This window comes from Nelumbo lutea, chromosome 1 (genome assembly GCF_056320005.1).
Source record: "Nelumbo lutea isolate HS-2025 chromosome 1, American lotus-T2T, whole genome shotgun sequence".
Taxonomy (NCBI): domain Eukaryota; kingdom Viridiplantae; phylum Streptophyta; class Magnoliopsida; order Proteales; family Nelumbonaceae; genus Nelumbo; species Nelumbo lutea.
The window spans coordinates 211,751,484-211,778,092 of record NC_142684.1 but is presented as its reverse complement, the minus strand read 5'-3'; the positions used below and the strand labels follow the sequence as shown (position 1 = coordinate 211,778,092).

Genomic DNA, 26,609 nt, shown 5'->3' with positions numbered 1-26,609 from the left:
AGTGTTGACTGGTGTGGGGCGATCTCTACCGATGTTGAGCTGATCAAAGGCTTCTTCAAATATGATGTTAGCTGAGCTCCCTGTGTCTACTAGGATGTGCCAAACTTCATAGTTTGCTATCTCGGATATGATCACCAAGGCGTCGTTATGCGGGGTTTGGACGCCCCTAAGGTCGTCTTTGGTGAACGTGATCGAGTCTTGCCTTTTTTTCTATTCTCTATTGTTGATTTCGAGCAGTCGTGCATCTCTTTCGATTTGAGTTGCTCTCCCCTCCAAAGGCCATCCCTCTTGAGATCACTGCAATGACTCTGGCCAGGGGAGCTTGGCTTGGGGGTCTAGGGCGTAGTTCTTCTTTCAGCCTATCTTCTTTTATATCGATAATGCCCCAAGGTAGTTGTGCCAGATCAGGTCCTCGAGGGGGTGCTTCAAGTCGTGACAGTTGTCGGTGTCATGGTCGTGGTCTCGATGGAACTCGCAGTACTTGTCGTAGTTCCTCTTGTTGCTCTGAGTCTACCTCTTCTTGGGCCACCTAACATATTTGTTATCATGGATTTGCATTAGGATTTCAGACCGCGGTGCAGTCAGCGGCGTGAATTTCTTGAAGGTTGGAGGCGGTTCCCTAAGCCTCCAATCTAGTTGTCGATCCTGTCACTTGTTGTCCTGGTCTGCCCTCTCTACCTTACGCTCCTCGAGATCTCGTCTCTTTGTTGTGCTTGTGCTTTTTCTGCGTTGATGTACTTTTGTGCATGGTTCATCAGCACGACTATGATTTGAGGTGGATTCTTTAAGATGGAGAAGTTGAAGGGAGAGGAGCAGCGGCCGTGTTGGATGGCGGTGAATGCTACTGATTGGTTCAAGGACTGGACTTGCAAAGCTTCGGTGGTGAACCTGGTGAGATACTCCCTGAGAAACTCTCCCTTCCTTTGTTGCACTTGCATGAGGCTCGCCAAAAATTTCTAGTGTTTTTTACTGGTCGTGAACTGGGCCAGAAACTGGTTCTCCAGTTGCTCTCAAGAAGAGATAAAGCACGGAGGAAGGGAAGAGTACCATGTCGGGTCATGCAGCATCATCTGGGCTTTAAAGACTTCAAGATGATCGTTGGGGTCTCCATTCTCGTTGTACCTCTCAAACTGTAGTGCTCACCAGCTGATAGGGGGGAGCTCATCCACAATTTCTTGGGTGAAGGGCTGCTCCTTGGCGGGTTGGTTGTTTGGATCCATTGGTTGGATCATGGGAGGGGCTGTGCTTTTTTGAGCCTAGCTGCTCTCCAACTCAATCAACCGCTGTTAGAGTTCTCGGATCTCTGCGTCCCTGTCGTCTGGAATTGCAGTAGGCATGGCTCTTCCCTTCTTGGGCTCTGCCAGGCAATCTTTGACTGAGCTGGACTCGATGACAAAGACTGGTTGCTACGTCCACTTGTCAAGCCTTTTCTTTGTTGGAATCCGAGCAAACTGATGAGTTCTACTGCGGTTGTCATGTTCGCGTAACCAAGTTGATGAGCTCGATCTTCTTGAAGTTTGTTGCTTTTCTTGATCAAGTCGCACCTTGTCCTTGTCTGACCGATGCATTTTGGAGTCCTCAGGGCAAGGATCAGCCGTAGTATGCATTGGGGCAAGAAGGGGGATGGTCTAAGGAGGTGAATATGTGCAATGCAAAGTCTTGCACCTTGAGCGTCCTTGACCGTCCCAATCAAGATGGTCTGGGAATACAAATGAAAAGAATGCAAACTCGCGTTTAATTTTGTTTTCGGTTTTACTTTATTCTCATCATGTCTTAATTTACTTCATTTATACTACAAGATGTTCCCAATATATTGCTGCGATTTACTGTGTAGTTGGTGTGAGACGCGCTCTGGAGTCGAGAGCAAATCAGAAACTCTCCCTCAGTCATCGCCTTTTCTTAGACAGTCCTAAAGAGTTATGATTTGGTGCAACATTGGTGTAGCATACCTTTGAAAGTCCTAAAGAGTTATGATTTAGTGTGGCTAGCTACAGCCTCCTTTGGATGATGTGCTTTTACATTACAAATTATAATTTACAAAGCGTCCCACTTGGTGGTGGTGGAAAGTTCTTATTGGCTTTATTATCTCTCATTCCCTCCACATGGAAAAAACATGACAAATTAAAAAAATTAAGGGAACCTGTTCTGACCGCCCTTTAGCCCCGACCGCTAGACCGTTCAACAGATGGACCGGGATCGACCCAAGCTCACGGTGATTTCACATTTGCCTCGCAAGCGCAACCAGTCAACCACAAGACAGTAGATGGTAGAAAGTAGAAAGTAGAAACTACGAAAGCGAAGCAGTTAAAACTTGAAACTCTCACTCTCTCTCTCTCTCTCTCTCTCAGTTTCTCTCTCACTGATTCGATTCGCTCCTTTTCAGAAATTCAGATTTTAGTTAGAGAGCCAAAATAGAAACCCCAAAAACAAAAACAAATGGCGGTTAACGAGTTTTCCCTCCCTTTTCAAAACCTTGACCATAAAATGGAAACTTCTCTTCTCCTCAATGCCAAAGCCCTACAACAAACCCACCACCACTTCTTCAACCCAACCAGCCACCACGATCTCTTCTAAGCTCTACCCATCTTCTTCTTCTTCTTCATCTTCTTCCCCGCCTACTACTGCATCTCCATGGAGTCCGGGCCCTCAAAATCCCTAGATGACGGCCACCTTTTTTCCTCTCCTCCTACGGCCGAAACCCTAGATGATGTTGCATTGCCTTCTCCGCCTCCGCTTTCCCATCAAGAAACCCTAGATGATGTTACATTGCCTTCTTCGCCTCTGCGTCCTCAGGCGCAAACCCTAGATGCTGATTCGTCGGTTCTTGTTAATGCTTCAGGTGATGCCTCACCATCTTCGCTTCCCAATTCTTTTGCGGACATCGGACCTTTGTCTCCCAAGAGGCCCTTTGCTTACTCTGACCCTTCTTACTCCCTATCTTCCTATGGAGAAGTTTCTATGATGGTGTGTTGTTTTTTCGTTTGTTGCATAATTTGCTTCCATCTTCTCAGTTTTCTTCCTAATTTGGGTAATCTTTTGTATGTTTTGTCCCTTCCAGGGTGCGGGTCTCGAAAATCTCGGGAACACTTGCTTTCTCAATGCAATTCTTCAGTGTTTCACCCACACGGTCCCACTTGTGCAGGGTCTTCGTTCATGCAATCATGCAACTCCATGCGAGCGTAATTACTCTGCCTAATGTTATTCTCTGTTTATAGTTTGTTGTGATTTGGGGTATCTGACTGGAAAATTGGTGAAATTGCAGGCGGGAGTAAAGAGTTTTGTGTTTTATGTGCTCTCCGTGACCACGTTGAGCTCTCCTTGGCTTCATCTGGACGGATTATCTCGCCCTCAAAATTGGTGGACAATTTGAGCTGTATCCTTTTCTACTTATCTTTACGGTTTCCTGAGCTTGCATTTTCTCTTTATTCCCCATCGGGCTCTAATCCAGCTTTAGTTTGATATTCTTCATTTGGAGTATTAATAACATGACATTAACTTTGATCTTGTTATCATGCTGCTAGTTTTGAGTTTGAACCATCATTTAATTGTTGTTAATTTCATCATGCTGGATTGTTGTGTTTGCTAATAAATTTGTATATCTCCCTCTTTCGCAAGCCCAATTTTATTTGAATAAATTTTTATGATGTCATAATATGCCAAATTTTGTTAAAAAACCTTTCTATTCTGAGTTTGTGATTCCTGACCTGAAATCATCCAGATTTATCTTCCTCTTTCCGGAGATTTGAGCAGGAGGATGCCCATGAATTTCTACAATGCTTGCTGGATAGGCTTGACAGCTGCTGTTTGGATCCTACCTTGCAAAATCAAAATTTACCTTCGCAAGAGGTTACTTTTGTTAAGCAGATTTTTGGTGGTCGTCTAAAAAGTCAGGTATGAGTTGAAACGGGACACCCAGTCCTCCCCTTTATAGTAGCTTCTTGCCTCAATTTGGGGTTTTTGAGTTATTTACTTGCCTTAAAGCTTAGATGATAAATAGCTTTATCCCCAAAAGTTAGGTCCATATCTAGTCTACCCCTCCCAAAGCTCCAGATATCAGGGACTAACATTGGGTAATGGTCCTTTACTTACCTTAGCGTTTAGATCATAAGTAGCTCTATTCCCACTTGTGGAATTTGTGTTTTTTTTGTCTAAAATTGAGTAATGCCTTTCCTTTGGATTGCCATTTTTATTATTATTTTTTTGTGAAAACTTCAGCTTCGATGTTGCAACTGTAGTCACCGTTCAGACACTTTTGAGCCCCTGATCGATCTAAGTTTGGAGATTGATGATGTAGATACACTACCAAATGCTTTGCAATCTTTTACAAAGGTTGAAAACATTGAAGATCCAGAGACAAGATTCACCTGTGAAAACTGCAAGCAGAAAGTATCAGTAGAGAAGCAGCTTACCCTGGACCAAGCCCCCTTAGTTGCGGCATTTCATTTGAAGAGATTTAAGAATGATGGTTCATATGTTGAGAAGATTGACAAGCATGTGGAGTACCCATTGGAACTGGACTTGCATCCCTACACTGGCTGTGATCAAAAGAATAATGTAAGTTTCTAGATGTCCAGCCACCCACTTCAATATTATTGAAATATTTTCAACATAATCTTGTATGAGAACGGTGAAACATAGACTATAGCAGTAGAAAGGGATGTGGATGGTTCTTGAACCCTACCATTTGATGGCTAGACCTGTTCATGGGCCGGGCCGGGCCGGGCTCAGGCCAGGCTTTTACTCATCATTAATGGAAATATGCTAGGCCCGAGCCTGAGCCCGAGCCTGGCCTGACCAACGGCTCTCTAACTTGGGCCCAAGCCCAGCCCTGATAAAAAGCCCAAAGCCTGAGCCCGAAGCCCGACCGAATAAAAAAAATTACAATTTTCCCTATTCAAATTAGAATTAAAAATTCAGATGATTTTTTTCCTATTTAAATGAACAATGGGCCTACAAGATGGTTTTTTTCCCTTTCTTTTACGTTTTAAAACACAGTTTTGCATTCTTAAATCAAAAAATTTATTCAAATGGACGTAATCACATAACCCATTTTAATTCTAATTTTTGGTCAGGCTTGGTCGGGCTATTTTGACAAAACCCGAGCCTGGCTCGAATTTATTGTGGGCTGGGCTTTTTGGCCTGAGTTTAAGCCTGTGGGCCTATAAACATGTTCAAGCCCGTCTGGGGGCTGGCACGGCCCGTCGGGCCACCCGGCCCATGAACAGGTCTATTGATGGCCTAGTTGGATGATCATGTCCATCCTATCCTATCTATTGAACATCTCTGTTGGAAAATAAAAATCCAATTGGTGCATATCCTCTGCACATGGTTCATGTGTTATACTATTTGGTTTGTAGGCTGTAGAGAACTTTAATACTAAATGGTACCTTTCATCCTCCATTACTTTTTTTCCAGTACATGGATAAATAAGCTTTTATGTTTATGCCATTTTTGACAGGTTAATTTAAAGTATGAATTATATGCAGTTGTAGTGCATATTGGATTTACACCTTGGTCTGGACATTATTACTGCTTCATTCGTTCCTCTCCAAACACATGGCACAGGTTGGATGATTCAAAGGTAATAGTTTCTAAGAGGGATGCTAATTATATTTTTGTGATTTGAGGACTCACAATTTGACAGAAAACATGGCTCTTGATGGAGCTGAATTTTAGGACTGGATTCATGTAACCAACTCCAAATAATTGGGGTTAAGGCTGAGTTGTTCTATTGTATGCTAATTGTATCCTCCTGAATATGATTAGAATCTACTTTCGTCATTGTTCTTTTTTGCACATTTCAATGTCAAGGGCGGTGTCTTTTCATATTGGTGTTTGGTAATTAAAAGTCTGTAAAGGCAATGGTGAGAATGCATCTCTAATTTTACTTGCTAGGGTAGGATTAGCATTTTTCTATTTATAACTTAGTAAAGAGGAATTGAGGCTCAGTTTGGAAAGAGTATCAATACAAATATGTATAGTACAAATACATGCAAAGTAATACAAAATACAACGTTTGGCACTTTACATATTTGTATTTGTACTCCTTCCAAACTGAGCCTAAGATCTTTTTTAAATGTGCATGATGTACTTGGATTTTAGAACCCTGAGTAAGACTCACTGGAAGTACTAATTTGGGGTACTGAATAACTATATCAATATACTAATAGATTTAGTTGAGATCTTATTATGTCATATCTTTTTCCTGAAACTGATTTTGAAAAAGTCTTCTGTGTTTTGTAGGTGATGAGAGTTACACAGGAGTTTGTCCTTGCTCAAGAGGCCTACATTCTATTCTATGCAAGGCATGGTTCACCCTGGTTTTCAAGTTTAATGGAAACACTGAAGCCATGCATGGATACAAACAGTCCCTCTACTTCCCCGAAGTCTGTTCTAGATGTAGAGAGGCTGTGTATTCCACTTCCTCTCAAGGAAAATAGTTGTAGAGAGGCAAATGGAGCTAGAGATGATGTGGGTAAAGTTTCTAATACTCTTCCTCCTGGAGCAAGTAGCTTCACTGTGTTTGATGCAGCTAATGATGATGAGGAAAGAACATCTTATCCATGTCAAGACCATAATTGCTGTAGCAAGCCTGAGGAAAGCAGAAATAATGTTGGTGTCTGTCCTCAAACGCCACCTCCTAGATCTCCTAGCCCTGATATATACTCAGATGGTCCTTCAGGTTGAGATATCCATCCATGCCTTGATATTTTTTTATACTTCTACTTACAATTGCATATTGGTAAGGCAAAAAAAAAAAACAATAACAAATTGAAGGTATCATTTTTTTTTGGCAGAAAAGAGCTACAGTATTCCACGTGCCCATCTGAGATCAGAGGAAAGGCTACCTTGTACAAGGCCTGGGAACAATGCTCTGGAGGAGTTTAAGAAGAAGCAGCTACTTAAACTGACCAAAACAATGCCTAGTTCACGGAGAAATGGATTAATGGCTGCTTTACAGACATCCCGCAGTGATGGTTCTTTGGACAGGAAAAGGAGACGGACAGTGTCACGTTGGGAAGATCACCGAGATAGGGATGCCAATAGGACTACTTATAGGAAGCTCAGCTCCCAATCTATCACGCGTGCTGTTACAGCTGGGGATTTTCGCTAGACAACATATCCAAGTAAAGGTCGATAATTCAGTTTCTCAACTAACCCAAGATGCCTAGTGAAAGGCAGTTATATCTGCTGCAGGTTCTGTTTTTGTTTTCCCTCCATGGGTTGTAGAAATTGTGGGTAGTTATTTTTGCGTCTGTATAGTGTTGTCCCTGTTGCCGTCTGTGCATGTCTCCAATTTTTTAGATTATGCGCAGTTACAAAATACCTGCCCTTTCCAAAACTGATGTTACATCATAATGGGTTTTTGGTTGGTTAAAGTCAGATTCTGAGACAAGGATATGATAGCTCTATTTTGGACAATTTTGAGTTATTCAAATTATGTGAGAAAATGGTAGTCAGTATTTGCAGTCCACAGTTCTGATGGTGCATCGCAAATTTGCATTGTCATGTCAAGGCTCAACGGTGAGACTGGCTAATCGACGAGAAGAAATCCTTCTGGACTGAGGTCTGGGCTCTTTCGGGTTGGGTAGATTGGATTCGACATCAGCACTCCGCACACAAGTGGTCACACTTCGATGGATTAATAGTTAAAGCATTATTGTTCTTTTGATTTTTTCTTCCCTTTTTTATGTATCTATGATGAATTTTGAAAACAAGTCAAAAACATGAATAATCTGCAATTTGCATTATATCTTACAAAAGGTGAAAAAATAACAAACTGGCAAGAATGAAGGAGAAGCATTACAAGTAACAATCAAAAGATATTGTTAAATAATGAAAAAATGAAAATGATATGGGCTGATACGTATTGGCTGATATGGGCAGATACATGTTGATATTTTGAACTTTGAATGGGATAATTTAAGTGTTTCAAATTTTTTCAAAGGCAGTTATGTTTAGTGCCTGACTTGGGTGGTTGGATTGTTGATTAGTTCAACTTGGTGATTGAGTTATGGGTTGCACACTAAATGTGTATGCAAGCTTTTAGAACCCATAACTTTGCACTTCGATTTTTTATTATGATAGTATTTTTTTTTTAATCTTAGATAACCTTTTGACATCTGTGTTGAGTTCACATCTGTGCCCGACCATGCCCCACAGCACATCTCCACCTTGTATTGGGAACATCTCCCACTGATGTCTCATCATCTCCTGTTATTGGGAAATGTTCTCAATACAAGGTGAAGATGTGCTGTGGGGCATTGTCGGGCGTAGATGTAAACTCCTGTCACTATTTTTGTGAAAAAGACAGAGAAAGCTCTAACATGACCTTGGTTGATCCATTCAACCCAGACAGTTGAACTGGTGACCCACGACTCAGGCAAAAATGGTTCAACATCTGGGCCAGTTTTTAAAACATTGCTATGTTGATCACATTTGCAAATTTGCTGCATTACCCTATGAATTTTGGGCCGTTTCCGTTGTGTGCAATCTCATTATCTAGTTTGGGGCAAATCTACAAGAACAAAGTTCTGATCTAATTCTTGTCTCGCCTGTGCAAAGTGAAAATGCACACTGGAATATTTTGATAATATTTGATAAAAGAACACCATATACCCATTTTTGTTCGACATCCACCACAGACAATATAGAAATTGTTCAGTGACCCTTACGCTCAATTCTAAAATACAGAATCAAATTACCAGTGTTGTGGCTGCGAAGTCTAAACTCTAAAGCATTGTAATAATGTCAAGAAATTTGTATTAACTTGGTCCATATAACAGACAAGACCGTCTCAAAAACGTCTTACTGGTCTATCCTAAATAAGGTAATACATGTCTTGTGCCAGACTAAGATCGTCCAAAGATGCAAACTGTAAGAGATTGCACTTCCCCATTTTAAATACAAACTAGTAACATATAAGAGCGGAAATATGTCTTGTGCCAGACTAAGATCGTCCAAAGATGCAAACTGTAAGAGATTGCACTTCCCCATTTTAAATACAACCTAGTAACATATAAGAGCGGAAATGTTTCTGTGGTTCACTTAAAACACTGCTCTCTGACCACAAGAAAAGCCAATAACAACCCAGGAGGCAGCAAAATTTAAATCTTATTTTTCTCTCTGAAAGAATTTGCAGTTTACTCTTTTAACATTCACTACATTCTGATACTTGTAATAAGTTCTTCGGACATTCCTGAACATGCACACACCAGTATCCTAATGGTGATGATGATGATGATGGCAATAACAAGTCATTCATCAGAGGATTCTATCCTGAAGATCTGATATAAAACTAGAAGCCATAGAAGTGAGCTTCTTCCCTGTCTCTCCTGCAATATTCTTAAGGGAAGATATGTCTTGTGATGCCTGGGAAGAAAAGGAAAATATTAAGCCAAAACAAGCATAGTTTTAGAACCAAAGTAACTTGATTATTCCACCAAAAAAAGTAACTTGATTAAGAAAATAAATAAATAACATTGTAATTTTCTTGAACATTAAGAACATTCTCATCATCACAGTGAATCCGATTTGGAGAGCAAAACCTCCAGTTCATCAACAGCAAGCAGACATGAGGGAGCAACAGTTACCTGGAAAGAGAGCTTGTTGATGAGGTCAGCTGCTATTAGGTCAAGTTGAGAATCATCTATTTTGTTACCGAAGAGATCAGTACTAGAGATAGCTGTTGAGCTCTACAAAAGTGATGCATGGTTACAGTCAGACATCCTTGAGAAAATGTCAACCAACTTAACCAATCTCCACCAAAATATATCATACGAGATTCTAAAGAGAAGAATAGTCTAACAAATATTATATTCATGATTACAGTCAACAAGTTGCTTCTTCCAACAAGAAATTACATATCAGAGAATACACATACCGAAAACTTCTGCAATGAGACTTGAGCTTCCATTTCGCTTGCTTTATTTTGATCCCCAAAAAATTGGGCTGATGAAATAGACTTGGCATTTGAGAACTTTTTCCTTGCTTCATCAGTTTCTTCAATCTAATGACCATGAGATGTAAGTACAGGACCTAAATACTGAACAAGAAAATGAATAAAACTAACCAAAACAAAATCAAGATGATTAGGCACAGTGAACTCTATAGAACCAATTCAGGCTTGGCTCATTTACAGCTTGTTCATGGATATCAGTCATTCAGTCTGCAAAGATTTCGAGGAGGTGACTTGTTCGTTTTTTTAGTCCACTGTAATATACACCATGGGTAGATAAGATCATGATAGTTATATTTTCTACACCTTTAACCCCATAAATAGCTCCTGCTCATACTTTTTTCCATTAATACAAGTAAACTTTTTTATTAGATACGTGATCACTTACTATCTGAATAAATAAACAGAATAATATGTCAGTGTATTTGTGCAATAAAGATATACTCTTCTGAGGTAGACTGTATCATGACTAATCATGAAATAAATCAATTCTTAACCATATGAAATGCTTTCTAGATCTCAGTTCTTCCTTCACCCCACCCCTTCTCTACTTTTATAGTTGATTGTTTTTTTACCAGTACTTTTTTTGGTTGATTGGTAAAAAGAAAATTAAAACTAAAGAAAAGGAGAATAAAGGAAAAACCCCACCCCACATCAACTCAAGATAAGCTCAGATTGAAGGATAATTAAAAAGAGGGAAATATAGAAGCAAAAAAGCAAACCACCAAGCAGCAACTATCAATCATTCAAAGCAATCACCATTCACCAGTGCACAGAAAAACTAAGATGGATAAAATCAAAATAACAAAGTCATGTGATCTCAACTTTGAGGTATTCCTTAATCATCGGTAAAATCCAGACCAGACCAATAGAATTGGCAACCAGCCAACAACCACAAAAGAAAAAATCGATTCAATATCACAATTTCTCAATCTTCTGTGATGGCATGCACCCACCAAAACCTCTAAGGAAATAATATTGCCTTTGATCCCTATTACCTCTTCCCCTTCCTCTACCATGGTGAAAAAACTTATTACCATAACTTATGCAGTGAAATTGATCAATCTTCATCAAGGAGAGGATCATCATAGACAAATGTTCATCAAGGAGCAAGTTGACCCACCTTGCTCCTTAACGAACATGACCTTCAATTTCTGATTTAATCTCCATGTAATGGTCAATTGTTGCTTCCAAAATGTTATTAATAGCCTCAATAATAAAAAAAAAAAAGTTGTTACTAATAGCCTCTCACTACCATCTGTGTAAAGAAAAAGTGTGATGACAAGAACTGATCAAATACCACTATCCTTCCCTAGTAGGTCAGATAGTTTATACTTTATAGATCCTGAATGTAAGATTTATACCTGGGCATCTTCACTGTAAGCAGAGTTAATTGCAATAATCACCAGGATCAATACAAGTGCATTCTCAGCTTTTCAAATCCATGAAAAGAATTCTCCATTTTAGGGCTCTGCTGTGGCCCTATCTACAAGCATCGGTGTTATCTCCAAACTCCAAAGTTAACAATCCATAGTCCTGCAACCTTGACCAGGATAGGTGCATTCATGCATAATCAAAATTCAAAATGTTGGTCTGTTCACACAAGGAATAATACTAGCTACTGGATCCCTGGATTGGACTTATCCATAAGATACCATGAAGGTTTGTATCATATTCATTAAAATTGCTTCACCCCCATTCATCAACTGCTCCTTGACCAGCATCTTTTCTGAATAATGTCAACTAGAGCTGGTCTTTTCTTGTTTTTCCTGTTTGAAGGGTTTACATGGTTCTGGATTAAACAGATTGACTGGATTTAACAGTCAATCTGTCACCTAGCCTTGCCGTGGTTGCCTTGAAAACCATGTTCACAATGAAAAGAGTGGAACAGAATTTACACTCCCTGCTCCCCTCCCCCTTTTCCTGTCCATTTCTTTACTTGTTTTCCTTGCTGAAAGTATTCTTTGCTACATATTTATGCTACTGTTTACCTTTTGTCTCCAATAATATTTTTCTAATTATTCTAGTTGCTGTCCAGAAATTTCAGTATTTAAGTTATCAAATTGCAGCAACAACCACCCAACCCCTTTACCTTTCATCTGTTTAGATATGAACCTTATCTTCCTACTATTCAACCCACCACAGGTTGATTTCAAGAGATCTCATACATATGCAGCATCACCTACAAATACATATATTACAACTGAGAATCTATAAAATTTGTCTAGATGTAGAATTCTGAATAATTAACAATCTTAAGTACCAAGCTTAATCTAGTACATTATATTTTGTAATACTCATTTTAAAATTACTCCCTATTTTTGAAAAAACCTTAAGGACATTTCAAGTTTGTATTCCATCCAAGCAAAGATGTCATACTCTGGAACTTATCAATATAAATTGATTTAGTTGTTCCCTTCTGTTCCTCTGTGGTAAGCTTACAAGGCCTCCTATAAAATGGTTAAAAGGTCAAAAATAATTCACAACTTATTGCCTTGAAACAACAATCAGGTTCAAGAATCAGAAGCATGCAGGCATAACCAATAAATCCATTATATTAAATAATATACAGTGCACAAGCAAAGGGACTTGAATAAGAACCTAAATTCAGTATGTCAATATTTTTATCTACAATATACATGCACAAAACTCAAAAGTTCCTAGTGACAAGAGTAGGTTATCTCAAACTTGTAAGAGAAATCATTATTTAAGTTGGAATTATCATCACTTGAGGGTGTCATTTAGTTATATTTGTATAAGTTAAAATTATAATTTCTCAGTTATAGTTTCTCATTTACGTAAAAGCACAAATATAGTGAAAGAAACCTTTAAAACTTGCCTGGACTTTTGAAAAGCTGGAGATTCCTTTCTTCTGAAATCTGCTATCCATTCCATACTCAGCAAAAAAAGTTGATGCCTTGGGAAGGGCAACATGACTAATCACTTGTGTGCTTCCAGAACTGTCATCAGCTGATTGGACATTCTCTACATACTCAAAGCGAGAAGGAAAAGATGATGAAGATACACTGGTAGCACTAGGAGAGGTAGCAACTGCAGGAGTGGGTTCTTCAGGCTTTTGCTCATAGAGACTTTCACTTGGCTGTATTTAAGAATATATGTTCTTTTCTTATACATGATGTGAAATAAACAAACCATCAACTTACATTTCAAGAATTGAAATTTATTCATATGGGTAAAGACATGAAGGCACCTTTGTAGTAAGCTTTCTGACCCCCAAGCCTCCAGTCTTTCCAGTCTTCTTTGCACCAAGGGGCTTCTTAATTGTTGTGGTAACAACTGTACTAGCAGGAACTTTGGGTGCTGCAGTCGCCTCAGGAGGTTCATGCTTTTCACAAGAATTTCCTTTTGGGGCTTCAACAACCTTGGCATCAGGCAGTCCGTTAGATGCAGGAGCTGACTGAGAAGCAACAGGAGATGATGGCAAACCAGCTTCCTCAGCCATGCTTTTAGAAACTTCTTTTGAAAGTAGTTGTCTGTATAGATCTGCAGCTCTTGAAGTATACTTAGCCTCAGTTTTGCCTCCATCAGTCCAACCATGCTGCTTAAAGAACACTTGTGCACGGTTGTTCCCTCCAAAACTCATCATCTTTAACTGCTCTGGAGTCCATGAATCAAGATTTGTTGACCTAGAGTGAAATGAAACAATTTCCTTAACCCAGCATTACTTGAAGAGAAACCCCTGGAGAAATCATTTACTGCTGCAATACATGCAAATACTAGTGGAGATTGGTTGATGAAAGAAATACTGAAATTTACACTGGTACCTTAAGAGTTAAGAACCAAGCAGATTAGAAAGCAGCATCGAAGTGTGGACCAACCAATGCAAAATGAGCCGAAGTATACAAAAAGGTCCTAGCGTTTTTTTTTTGGGATAAATAACAGTCACTTATTTCATCATTGTATAAAAATGATTACAATATTTTCATATGAGCCCCATGAAGGAGGTTAGCCTTCTCAGGCATACAATTACTATTCCCCTAGAGTTTTTTTTTTAAAGAGTCAAAAGGAAATTTTTATTAAAAGGAAAAAGAAATACAGCAGGAAGATGATAAGATATCATCCGAAAGGAGAGAACAATTAAATGACCCAACAAACAAATGACCGGACCCCTTTAACAACACCTGAAAAAACAAACATGCAACTTACATACCACAGACTCAAACCAGACTCGAGCTAAAAACCTGGCAGAGAGGCTCAATCTTCATCCACAATTTCATCCTCCTGATCTGAAAATTCCTCGTCCCAAACTTTGCCTCCTTTCACCAGAGCTTTCTTCCTTAACTTCTCTTCCCTTTTCTCCTTTCAAACTCCTCAAAGGCCCTCCTAGCAAACTCTTCACCACCCAAAAAACAGAGACCCAAACTTTTTCTGATCGTCACCTCTCTGTCTACTAATTGCTGGAGAGTCACATCACTTGAAGCAATACCCTTAAACTCATTACTTTGCACCTTCATGCTTGTACCAGAGTTACTTGATCCCAGTACATCTGATCTCTTTGCTTTGCCAAACTGTCTGCCAAACCACTGGCAGCATGTGGTACCTATTTCATGTTTGAACTCAGCTTGTCTATTAGTCTTTGTATTTCTCTTAGGACATATCTTCATTTCCAAGATGCATCCTTATTGTCGATTGCCCACCCTACATTTCCAAGGTCCTGGATATTGTTGATGAAAAAAGTTCTGGCCATTTACAAAACCTACCAAAGAAAAGAGTAAATGTTCTCTTTTTTTTTTCAACTCCCTAGAAGAGAGGAAAATGATTGAGTTGTTCCACTGATTAGGGGAAAAGAAAAAAATGATTGTGGGGTTTCTAGAAGAAAGGTGAGAATAATGTTTTTCTGAATCTTCCTTTTACATATTTGATTGATTTGTATCTTTCATTTGTATTTTGGCTTGTAGGTAAGGTTGCCAAACACTGAAGCTGTAATTTTGTTTTTCTTTCTTTCTTTTTTTTTGTCAATAGAACATAAGGAGAATTATTTCTTCACAAAATCACATTTTATCTTGTTTGGTTGCTCAGGCAATTAATTGGAATAAGACGACGAAAAATTACTTTCATTCAAGGTATTTATAACATGTATCTACTCCATTAATTTGTGTTGAAACTATGTGAATATAGGAATACCATGCATTTACCATTTTATTACATTTAATTGATCTCTCATTATCGGCAAAAGAATACACTTATTTCTGAACTTTTGCTTTCTTTCCCTTCCATTTACTCGTCCCAACATCCGCATCCTGGCTAAACTCTTTCTACATTTGCTCTTCTATTTATGGTCCAAACAATTTTCCCCATATCCCAGAACTTATTGGAAAACCCATAACTTTTCCCTTCAATTTGATTACAACACTTCAAACGCATCTCCTCTTAATTTATCCCACCATGATCAAAAGGTAAATATCTTTTAAAAATCTTCCCCTGAAGCAAATTATACCTGTCAGAAGAAAAATTAGGGCATCTATACATCTTGGCGAACCTTTGGGACCTCCAAGTTAAAAGAAAATAAAGAAGAAAAAAGAACCTTCTCGTAAGAGTAACACAATAACTAATCCACGTCCCCCTTTTGCCTAAAGAAAATGTCTTCCAAACTATTGATCTGGTTCAATACTCTATATGTAAAAGATGTGCTGAAAATAAATTCCCAATTCATGATCAAGAAAACAGGAAACAAATTTCCAATTCATGCAACTAGTGCCAGGTGATTCGAACACATTCAACTCATGTACCATCCCGTGAACAGCATTCCTCGACCAAATCAACCAAAAAATTATGAAAAACCCTAAAACTTTTTCCGAATTCAAAAGGCCCTAACTTCTCAAGTGAGTTACCTCACAAAGCTGATGTGAACACCGAGGCTACGATGAACCGCGGAGCAATCGATGCAGAGAAAGATCCCATACGTAACAGACGCCCAGGTCGGATTCTTCGCATTACAATCGAAACACATCTTCACAACAAAACGGAATTAAATTATTAGTAAGATCTAATCAGATAGCGTTCAGATCTAAGGCCCCCTAACTGGATCTCGAGAACACCAACCAATTTCAACCAAAAGAAAAACGGAGAAAGTTAAAGTTCAGAAACAGACCTTATTCTCCGACTTGGCCTTCAGCTTTCTGAAAACAGCGTTTTTGGCGGTATAGTTATCAGAAGCCATTATCAACAAAAGCTCAGAGACACAGATAGTGATAGATGTTTTCCAAGAGGAGGATGACAAGTTTTCGAACCAGAACACCTCCTCAGGGAAAACGAAGAAGAATCTACGTGAAACCGTGATTTGCTGGGCTTTTTTCACATTACAGTAGAAAACTAACTGAAAAACCTAAATTTATTTATGGGGAAATTCCACAATAGTACCTATAATTTGAGTTTAGTGTCACTTTGTTCATAGAATTTTAAAATGAGATAATTTAGTATTCGAACGTTCAAAATGTGTCAATCCACTACCACTACTTGTTGATCAGCCCTTAAGTGTCGTTTGAAAAAGATACAAATGCTCTTGAAAAAATTAATAGTCTCAAATCATTGTCTTTTTTGTTTAAAAAAGTTGGGGTGACCAAAATGCCCATTGATCTCAATTTTCTTGAATAAAAGAGGCAAAGATTTGTGACCTTAATTTTTTGTCAATATTTAGATGGTTTATAAAGAAGATTAGATGACACTTGAAGGGTATTTGTGTCTTTAAAATGCCACTTAATGGCAAGTATGGATTGACATGTTTTGAAAGTTCCGATAAAAAATTATCACATTTTAAAATTCAGGGACCAAAATGACACTAGGCCCAAAGTACAAGTACCAATTTGGAATTTTCCCTTATTAATATACAAAAAATGAAGGATAATTGTCATTATGTCATTAGCTTTGAAAACAATGAAATTTAAAATCAATAAAGGGAAAATTCCACTTTAGTACCATGAAATTTGGGGGTAGTGTCAAGTTAGTACTTGAACTTTCAAATGTGTCATTACAGTACCCAAACTTTCAAAGTGTCAAGTTGGTCCAGGCCGTCAACCAATTGTTAGTTATTTGATCACGTGATAACATATGCAACTTAAAATTTTTGAAAATGTCAAAGCCACCCTTCAAAAAAAGACATTATTCATTGTCTTCTTCCTTGAGAATCTCAAGTTGAGATTGAACCGGTTGAGGTGTTTGAGATTCTTGAATAATGAAGACATCGTTCGTTGTCTACCTTTAGATGGTAAGCCCACATCTAACCAGAATGGAAAGGAAGAGAGAACTAGGCTAGGCCAAACGACACTCTCCTCCTTCCCCACCTCACTCTTGTTTTCGTTACAGTAGTTGTTGGTTTTAGTTCATAACAAGCTCATGGACAACAACAACAACAACATTATTGATGCTGCTCAATCTAAGGTGGTGCACGAACTGAGGAGAGCAACCAAATAGTTCCTTACTTGCAAGGTGGGGTCGAGCTACAAGGACGAGGCCACGCTTCAAGACCTATGATCAAGGAAGAAGAAGTTAGAGGCCCGAGGAGTTATCCTCGGGTAAGTACTCCGACGCTCAAGTCAGTAGGGGGTGGTAGATGGTCGGGCCGAGCTATAAGGATGTTGGTCCGAGCTAAGTAGCAGTATGGGTGTTAGAAGTTGGATCCCTTACCTCGAGCATGGAGTGCCTATTTATAGCCGAAGATCCGTGTCCTAGTCGGATTGGGCTTTCGGGGTTGTCAGGATGAGGTTATCCATCGAGGTTTTCGGGATAAAGTCTCGTTCCCCAGTGGAGTCATCTTCCTTATTCCTCCTTATCCATAGTTGTGCTCATCCATATGACATGTAGTTGACGTGGTTGGAAGGATAAGATGGGGGGCTATAGTAATAGCGTTGCTCGGCCGAGATATGCTGACGTGGCAGGGCGATAGCTGGGCGGCCACGTGTCTCGCAGGGTCAGCTCAACCATGACCCGAACACCACTCCCCCAATTCTGAAGTCGAGGAATGAAGTAGTCCAATTAATTCTTCGGCTGAGGAACTTCCAAGTTGATGTCTAAATGAGCGTCTGGCCTCTTTGGTATTCCTCGACACCTGTCGCAATCTTGAGAACTGGGCAATATGGAACGTGGCTGAGGAATCTTCCCATCATCGGCTGTAGAACTCTAAAAGCTCTGACTCCGGAATCCGAACACCACTCCCCTAGTTCTGGAGGGGGAGTGCCCAGTCTGAAGTGTTACATGGTTGTGTAGCTTGGCAGAAAGCCGAGGTGTCGAACAGAGCTTTCAAGTCCGTCCTCCTGGTGGAGCCAAGGAATTGCTCTGATTCCAAGTGGAAGTTGAGCTTCTGTGCCGTGGTGATGCTCGACCATGGTGTGTCGAGTTTTGGAGTTGGGTCCAAATTGTTAGACAGTTTTGTATGCCCTTAGCTTCAATCAGAATGATGTACATTATGAGTTTATTGTAAATGAATAAAAGTGCATATTTGATTTATGTTCCCTTGGTATGTTTCTATATAATACCCTTAAACTGGACACTTAATGAGACTCGTGTTAGTTTAGAATGTTCACAGCCAGTGGGTCGGTCTGGGGAGACCTATCCTGATAAGGTTGACACTGATGTGCCACCAAGTTGGTTGGGGTGGCCTGTCTAAGCTGCCAGGGTGAGACCCTAGGCACATGTAGTGTAAGATTGATTGAATCTTTGAACTGGACCAGATTTTCAGTATTGCCCTAGACCTTGGAGATTAATGGGCAAAACTAGAAAGTTACACCCGACCCTTAGACTCGATTATGATATTGCACTAGGTGTCGGATTGGGCTATCTTTGATGTACCAATCAGTGAGATCCTTAGCGGGGGTCAAAACCTGGGTATGTTGGGACAGTCTGAGAATTCATCTGAGTGGGTGATCATAGTGACAGGATCAGCCCCTTTGTCGGACAAAGGTAATGATCGGGGATGCACTCTCTCTGATGGAAACCAAGACTGCCGGCAACCGATTTCAATCGTTGAGATTTGTTTTTGCAAAATACATTTTATATGAGATATAAAAGTATATATATATTATGGTTTCCAAATTGTTTACAAAAAGTTTTAATTCCCGGGATCCATATAAGCAGAGAGTGCAACACTGTTCCTTGCAACCGAGGGAGAGGTCCTCTCTTGTCGGGCAATGTTTGATCATTATGGGCTGAGAGGTTGAGTGTAAGACCATTGAGGGTACTACCTGATGGGATAATCTTGCATATGCCCATAGTCCCTGGGTGTTACAAGGTGGCTTGGCCCAAGGACCACTTAGGGTAAGTGTTGGGCCCATAGAGCCCATTTGATGGGTTTCAGAGGGTGCACTGTCCATAACAGTGTATTCGGTCATGCCTTGTAACAAAGGCTGGGCCGAACCCATGTGGCTGATGTGTAGATCAATGTTTGGGTCCCACGCCATACAAGGAAACCCAACTGGGTAGTAGTTTGGAAGGCTAAGTGAGCACACAACCTTAATGGGCCTAAAGCCCATTTCGAACTAGGCTGATTTGATCAGTTCAAATGAGGGGCGGATCTGGGATTAAATCAGTTGATAGGGTTGGGCCTTGACCCTATCCACTCAGAGAGTCCAAGATCTAAATAAGATTTAGATCTAGGAGCCTCCTAATAGGGTTAGGAGATGACTGATATAATCTACAGATATGATAAGGGTTTATCCTTATCACGTAAAGGGATATCTGATCTAAATGTGATTTGGATCAGCAACTCTTAATTGGATTAGGGACTAATCTTTTAGGGTTACAAGAGAAGGAAGGGGCGGTAGCCTTTACACACACCAAGATCTTCAGTCTTCAGAGCTAAAATCACAGAAAAAGAATTTCAGCAATCTCTGCGAAATTCTGGCCGCCTCCTTCCTGCCGCCACCAGACCTCCAGTTCGATCTCCAACTTTGTAGGAGAAGTCAAGATCCGATCTTGATAGCAGCCCTTTGTGAAAGGACTGATTGGAAGTAGTGCTCACGTGCCATCCAGCTATTTTTGAGAAGGATCAGGTTCTTGGAGAACGCTGTTGATTCTTCTCCATCCTGCACTGTGCCATCTTCAGTTGGAGCAGTCTTTGGATCCTTCCTTGGGCATGAACACCTCCATTGAGAGATAATATTTCTCCGTATCAGGTATAATTCTCTCCTACTGCCTTTGTTTAGATCTGGTTCAGTTTGTGGTTCAAGATTGATCATTGAAAATATGATTTTCTAAATAGGGAATTTGATTCCTAGTTGAAGGGGAGCGAAATGTTTTTTGAAATTTGCCCACCTTATTCTGCAAGTTTTGGGCGTCCATATGATGGATCTCTCATCCCTTCACAAATTTCGGAGTTGAGGCCGTTGTGATGCTCGGCCATGATGCACTGAGCTTCCAAAGTTGGGGTCTAGCTCGGTAGTAGGCTGAGGAAAGGATTTTTGCTGCTAGACGGAGGCCGGGCTTCGGAATTGAGGTTGTGATGCTCGGCCACGGGGCGCTGAGCTACGGAGACGGGTCCCTTAGGGGTGTCGAGCTGTGGAACTGAGGTTGTTGCGATGCTCGGCTATGATTTTTTGAGCTCCGAAGTTGAGGGCCTCACCGGTGTCGAGCCATTATAGAAGCCGAGCTTCTGCTATGGGCTGGTCGCTAGTTTGGGACCACACCCTGTGCGTTGGATCTTGAGGATATGGCTTGGATCCGAGCTATGTGTGATATCCCCGAGGATTTTTGAACGAGGTGCCTGCAGCACAGTGAGATGGCAACCGATGCTTGGCCCGGAGAACTTTGTGTGTACGAGAATAGTCTGGAAGCCGGGTTGAGGTTCCCTCTGAACGAAGGGGTTGTCGAGGTACTTGCATGGTTCCGAGTATTGCCGATGCAGTTGATGCGGAACTCCTTTAGGTTTTTGGTCGGCCTTTTGTCCTATTGCGTCATCCGTGATATCGAGTTGACCCTGGGTATGGTGAGCTTCCTTCTTCAGCTCAAACCTCACCAGTAGGGCTATTACTATTTTTTTACTAGGAAGAACGTCAAAATGCTGGTCGGAGCTCCTTCCTCTATGAAGCACTAGAAGGAGGCTTTTTTCTTTGTCCACTGTCCTGGGGCCTCCCCTTCCTGGCCGTGCTACAAGAGCCAAGAACAAGAGTGCCCCAATCTCAATGGTCGGAGCTTACTTGGGAGGAAAGGTCGGCTCTGAGCATGATCCACAAGATAGAAGTAACTATGTAAACATGCTCAAAGATGTTGATGCTCGGCGGGATGATGCGTTGGATGGTTGGTTTGTCATTTTCATTGCTTTATCTTCATGTACTTTCTTTGCTTCTTTGTTCTTGTACCTACTGTCGTGCTTCCATGATGCAAGTGTAGAAATGACGAGTGAAGAGGAGATCGTACGTCGGATGAAGGAGAATCGCTAGAGGCAGAGCCAGGCTAGCGCAGTACCGCAAGTTCGTGCTGAGGTAGTTCCTCCCCCGAGGTCTTCTGAGAGGGCACCTGGTCATGGAACCTGGGGAAGCTCGCCCGACGGCTTTCCCTACGCAGGTCGAGGTGGGTAGCAGCAGCTTGGACATCCATGTGCCAAGCTGGATAGTTCGTAGTCGGGATGGGCTAAAGACTCCCAGGAATACTAGGAGTAGCACATTAGAGTGCTCACTCATCTGGGCTGTAACTCAGGTAAGTTCATACTTAAGTGCCTTCGTTGTTTTGAGTGTGTTTCCTCATGCTAACACTGCTTCTGGTGTCCACAGAACGCATGCTCGACCATTGTTGTAGTTGAACGCCTTTGTGAGTTGTGGCGGTGGTATGAGAAGGAAAATTCTGAGTATCTGCAGTTGAAGGCGCAACTGGCCGAGCTTCAGGTAGCTAGGGAGCGATCTAATGAACTGGAGAAGGAGGTGGCCGAGTTGAAGGCTCGGTTGGCCGAGCAAGTAGATTTGGTCCGTAGCTTGAAGCAAGAGATCACCAAACTCAAGGCATAAAGGGAGCGATTGAAACAAGAGGTCACCGAGGAGGCGGTGGCGTGGTACAAGAACTCAGTGGAACTTTGGCAGGATATGGATCAATATGCTTCAGCTTCCTACAAAGCAGGTTTTAACGTCTTCCAGTGGAGAACGCTGCGCCACTGTCCCGAGCTAGGCAATGTTGCATAGACTTGGGAAGCCTATGACGATGAAACGCCCCCGGCCTTTGATGAGTCTATTGGTGAGGAAGGCGGAGGAGGCGACGCTGATGAAGATGGGGATGACGAGGCCACCAACTTCCCTTCCATGGATTGAACTACCATGGGTCCCTTCTTTTTCTTTTTGTTGCTCTTGTAATGGCTCAGTATGCCGAGCTTTCGCCTAATGTACTGGTTGATTTAACTTAATGAAAATTTCTTATTCCAAACTTGTGTGCAGCTTATATATTTTATTTTTGTTTCCTCGGTCTTGCATTGGCCGAGGCTTGGTTTGGACGAGATCTTTAGCCTCCGACTGGTGGAGCGGGAGTGCATTCGAGCTCTCATCTTTGGATGCTTAGTTTCCGGTCTTGGGAGCCTTTGGGGCCTTCGAGGGCTAGCCGTTGCTTGGCTAGCTCTAGCCGACTTAGTCGGTAGGCAAGCAGAGTTTGGTTGACCGTCCTCGGGCCTTGAGGGGTGGGGGCGTTCTTTTCCACTTTAGGTTTAGGCCGTTTAGAGGTCAACTGAGTCAGGTAGGTCGGCGATGTGCTGTCAAGCTATGCATTATGGGCTTAGGCCATTCAGAGGTCTGCTGAGTCAGGTAGGTCGGAAATGCCTACCAAGCTGTGCATTGTGGGCTCAGGCCATTCGGAGGTCAGCCGAGTCATTGGGTTATACCAAGCTACACGTGTGGTCGCATAGCATGGTCGTGTAGCGTGGTCGTGTAGCTCGTGTTAGACAGTCTTGTATGCCCTTAGCTTCAATCGGATTTGATGTACTTTTGTTATTTAGTGGAAATAAATTAAAGTGCATGTTTGATTCATGTTGTTTGGTATAATTCTGTGTAAGACCCTAAAACTGGACACTTATAGAAACTTGTGTTAGTTTTAAATGTTCACAGCCATTGGATAAGTCTGGGGAGATTTATCCTGCAAAGGCTGATACTGATGTGCCACCAAGTGTTGGGATGGCTTGTTTTGGCCATTAGGGTAAGACCCAAGGCACATGCAGTATGGGATTGCTTGAACCCTTGAACCGGACCAGATTTCCAGTATTGCCCTAGACCTTGGAGACAGATGGGCAAAACCAAAAAGTTACACCTGACCCCTAGACTCGATTATGACACATCACTAGGTGTCGGATTGGGCTGTCTTTGATGTGTCGATCAGTGAGATCCTTAGTGGGGGTCAAAACCTGGACATATTGGGGCAGTTTGAGAATTCATTTGAGTGAGTGGTCATAGTGACAGGATCAGCCCCTTTGTCGGACAAAGGTAATGATCGGGAATGCACTCTCTCTGATGGAAACCAAACTGCCGGCAGTTGATTTCAATCGTTGGAATTTTGTTTTGCAAAAATAAGATACATATATATATATATATATATATATATATATATATATGTACGATTTCATAAGATTTGCAAAAGGTTTTAATTCCCGGGATCCATGTGAGTAGAGAGTGCGGCACAGTTCCTTGCAGTCGAGAGAGAGGTCTTCTCTTGTCGGGCAGTGCTTGATCATTAAGGGCTGAGAGGTTAAGTGTAAGACCATTTAGGATAATACCTGATGGGCTAATCTTGCACCTGCCCACAGTCCCTGGGTTTTTATAAGATGGCTTGGCCTAGGGACCACTTAATGTAAGTGTTGGACCCATAGGGTCCATGTGATGGGCTCAAGGGGGTCACTTAGTCTTTCAGTGAATTCGGATGGGCCTTGTAATAAAGGCTAGGCCGAACCCATGTGGCTGGTGTGTAGATCAATGCTTGGGTCCCACGCCATACAAAGAAGCCCAACTGGGCAGCAGGTTGGGAACTAGTTAAATACTGAACACTTAATGGGCCAAAAGCCCATTTCGAACTAGGCTAATATGATCACCAGTTCATAGGGAGAATCTGAGATTAGTGTTAGTAAAAGGATTGGGTCTTTGACCTTATCCACTCTAAGAGACCAAATTCAAATTAGATTTGAATCTGGTAACCTCCTGATAAGATCAGGAGTTAACTAACTTAATCTGCAGATAGGATTAAGATTAACCTCTATCCAAATACTGATTTGGATTGGGATAACTCCCAAAATATTGGGAGGTTTCTTAATCAAGAAGAAAGAGGAGAAAACCCTAGTAGAAAACAGATTTTGAACTAGGGGGTTTGAGCAAGCAAGAAACACATCCTGCAATCTGAGATTTGATCTCTCACAGACTCCAGAGAGAAGAGATAGTTCTGCCCTCTTCGTCCCTGGACTTCTTCTCCTTCAGCCGCCGCCACTACTTGTTGGAAGATTGGATCTTTGCAGTTACAGGAAGTCAAGAAAGCAGTTCTTGACAATAATCTTGCAAGATAGACAAAAGGATTCGGTGTTCAAGGTTTCTAGAGGGTTTTTGTGAAGAATCCACTGTGTAGGATGCACCTTGCTGGTTCCGTTCCATCCACAGCTGTGTCATTTTCAGCAGGAGCGGATCTTGGTTACTTCTTTGTGTGTGAACACCAACTTTGAGAGATATTATTTCTCCGGATCAGGTATAATCCTTCCTGTTTCATTTTTGGTTCAGATTTGGTTTGTTTATGGTTCAAGTAGGATCCTTGAATAAAGTATTCTAAATTTGGGGAATATGATTCCCAATTGGAAGAAGGTAGGGATTTTTTTTTGAAATTCGCTCTCCATTCCGCACCCTTCTTGGCGTCCATTAGATGGATCCTACCATTCTTTCAGCTCGGCCATGTAGTGGCATGTGTGTTCTATGTGGTGCGCGCGCATGTGGTGTGTCGAACGTTCAATGTTTTGCTTGAACAATGTGCTCTTTATTAATATTGAATCATTGATAGTACGTCCAAAGGTTTACTATGTTCCAACTTCTCAATATTGGTCGGCCATCCAGGTCTTCGAGCCTATAGGTGCCTGGACCAAGAACCTTGGTGACTCTATACAGCCCTTCCCAGTTTGGTCCAAGCTTTCCTTCTCCGGGCGCGGGTACTATGACTTTGTAGAGGATGAGGTCACTTGTCTTGAACTTGCGTCTTTTGACTTTAGTGTCATAGTACTTCTCCATCCTGACATATGCTCGGTCATGGGCTTCCTCGATCAGGTCTAACTCTACTCAGAGGTCCTCGTCGTTCTGGTCTTCATCGAAGAGCTTAGTCTGGAGGGTTGGAGAGCCAATCTCTACAAGAATCATAGCTTCAGCTCCGTAGGTCGGGCTGAAGGGTGTCTCACCGGTGGTTGTCCTCAGCCCACCTCCCCTTGGCCTGGTCTAGCCTAGTCTTCAGGCTGTGCAGAAAGGTTCGGTTGGTCACCTCAGTCTGCCCATTGCTCTGGGGTCGGTGTACAACCATTGTCCGATGGTCGATCTTCAGGTCAGAGCAAAGGGCCTCAAACTTTTGGTCGGTGAACTGTGTCCCGTTATCTATGATGAGGATGTGCAGAATACTGAATCAGCAGACAATACTTTGCTAGAAAAAGTTTTGGACATTATGCGTAGTAATGTGTGCCAAAGCTTTGGCTTCCACCCATTTGGTGAAGTAGTCCACCGCCACCGAGAGGAATTTTTTTCTGAGCAACCGCAGTGGGGAAGGGGCAGAGGATTTCCATCCCTCATTGCGTGAACGGCCATGGACTGGTGATTGGCTTCAGGGGAACTACAAGCTAGTGATGGAGATTGGAGTGTCGCTGACCACTATTGCATCTCCGGACTGATTGGGATGCATCTTACTTCATCCTCAGCCATAAAAGTGTGCCTTCTTGGAGGTGCTGTGTTATGGGGTCCATCCAGGATGGGTCGTGCTGTACTGGGAGGATGAGGAGAGCTGTCTACGCAATGCTCGGCTGGGCCAGAGTGTCCAACCGTGCTGTCTTGCCAAGGTTGATTCTCAGGGAGTCGACTAACTTGGATAGTGCGTCGGCTTGTATGTTCTCAACTCGAGGAATCTGTTGGATGTTGAAGTGCTCAAGTCAGTGGATGAGCTCCTACACCTTCTATAGGTAGCTTGCCATCATGGGTGTTCTCGTCTCAAATTGTCCGTGGATTTGGTTGAATACCAGCTGAGAATCACTGAAGACTTCTACTCTCTGAGATCCCAGGTCTAGGGTAAGGCGTAGCCCGACGATCAAAGCCTCATACTTAGCTTTATTGTTGGACACTTTAAACTTGAACCTCAGGGCATGCTCTGACATCGTGTCATCTGTGTTGAGGAGAATAAGGCTGGCTCCGCTGCCTTGCTAATTGGATAAGCCATCCATGTGTAGGGTCCATACTTGCGGCGGCGGGGCATGATCCTCGATGGTGAATGCGCATTCGGCAATGAAGTCGGCTGGGGACTAAGTTTTGATCGTGGGTCAGGGTGCATATTCGATGTCAAACTCACTCAACTCCATGCTCCATTTGATCAAGCGGCCAGATGCTTCTGGCCTTTGGAGGGCTTGCATAAGTGGTTGGTCAGTGAGCACTCAAATACTGTGGAACTAAGCTTTGATTGTGGGATAGGTAGAGCAATAGCTCATCCCCTGGGCTTGTCTTGGTGAGGAGAG

General features: G+C 41.8%; 2 protein-coding genes and 1 long non-coding RNA gene across 5 annotated transcripts; 1 reads left to right on the top strand and 2 right to left on the bottom strand.

Annotated features, from left to right (window-relative positions):
* The first annotated feature begins 2,313 nt into the window (after positions 1-2,313).
* On the top strand, positions 2,314-7,780 carry LOC148880819 (ubiquitin carboxyl-terminal hydrolase 21-like). The gene is made up of 8 exons (XM_088962870.1): positions 2,314-2,964; positions 3,059-3,179; positions 3,263-3,373; positions 3,719-3,891; positions 4,216-4,554; positions 5,459-5,581; positions 6,244-6,682; positions 6,798-7,780. Exons 1-8 carry the CDS (start codon positions 2,632-2,634, stop codon positions 7,112-7,114), a joined length of 1,956 nt encoding a protein of 651 aa, XP_088818996.1. The 5' UTR covers positions 2,314-2,631; the 3' UTR covers positions 7,115-7,780.
* Positions 7,781-8,965: 1,185 nt separating this feature from the next.
* On the bottom strand, positions 8,966-16,458 carry LOC148880817 (putative ADP-ribosylation factor GTPase-activating protein AGD8). Of its 3 annotated transcripts, none has more exons than XM_088962868.1 (7): positions 16,071-16,458; positions 15,811-15,929; positions 13,170-13,677; positions 12,798-13,058; positions 9,884-10,009; positions 9,594-9,695; positions 8,966-9,372 (listed from the first exon to the last, which is right to left on the bottom strand). In XM_088962868.1, exons 3-7 carry the CDS (start codon positions 13,563-13,565, stop codon positions 9,265-9,267), a joined length of 993 nt encoding a protein of 330 aa, XP_088818994.1. In that variant the 5' UTR covers positions 13,566-13,677; positions 15,811-15,929; positions 16,071-16,458; the 3' UTR covers positions 8,966-9,264. The 3 variants fall into 3 exon arrangements, with proteins under 3 accessions (XP_088818994.1, XP_088818993.1, XP_088818995.1); XM_088962867.1 differs by having other exon boundaries at positions 13,170-13,605; positions 16,071-16,455; XM_088962869.1 differs by having other exon boundaries at positions 13,170-13,674; positions 16,071-16,285.
* On the bottom strand, positions 11,922-12,417 carry LOC148880818 (uncharacterized). The gene is made up of 2 exons (XR_016104659.1): positions 12,338-12,417; positions 11,922-12,140 (listed from the first exon to the last, which is right to left on the bottom strand). It is a non-coding gene; the product is annotated as an uncharacterized LOC148880818 (long non-coding RNA).
* Positions 16,459-26,609: the final 10,151 nt, after the last annotated feature.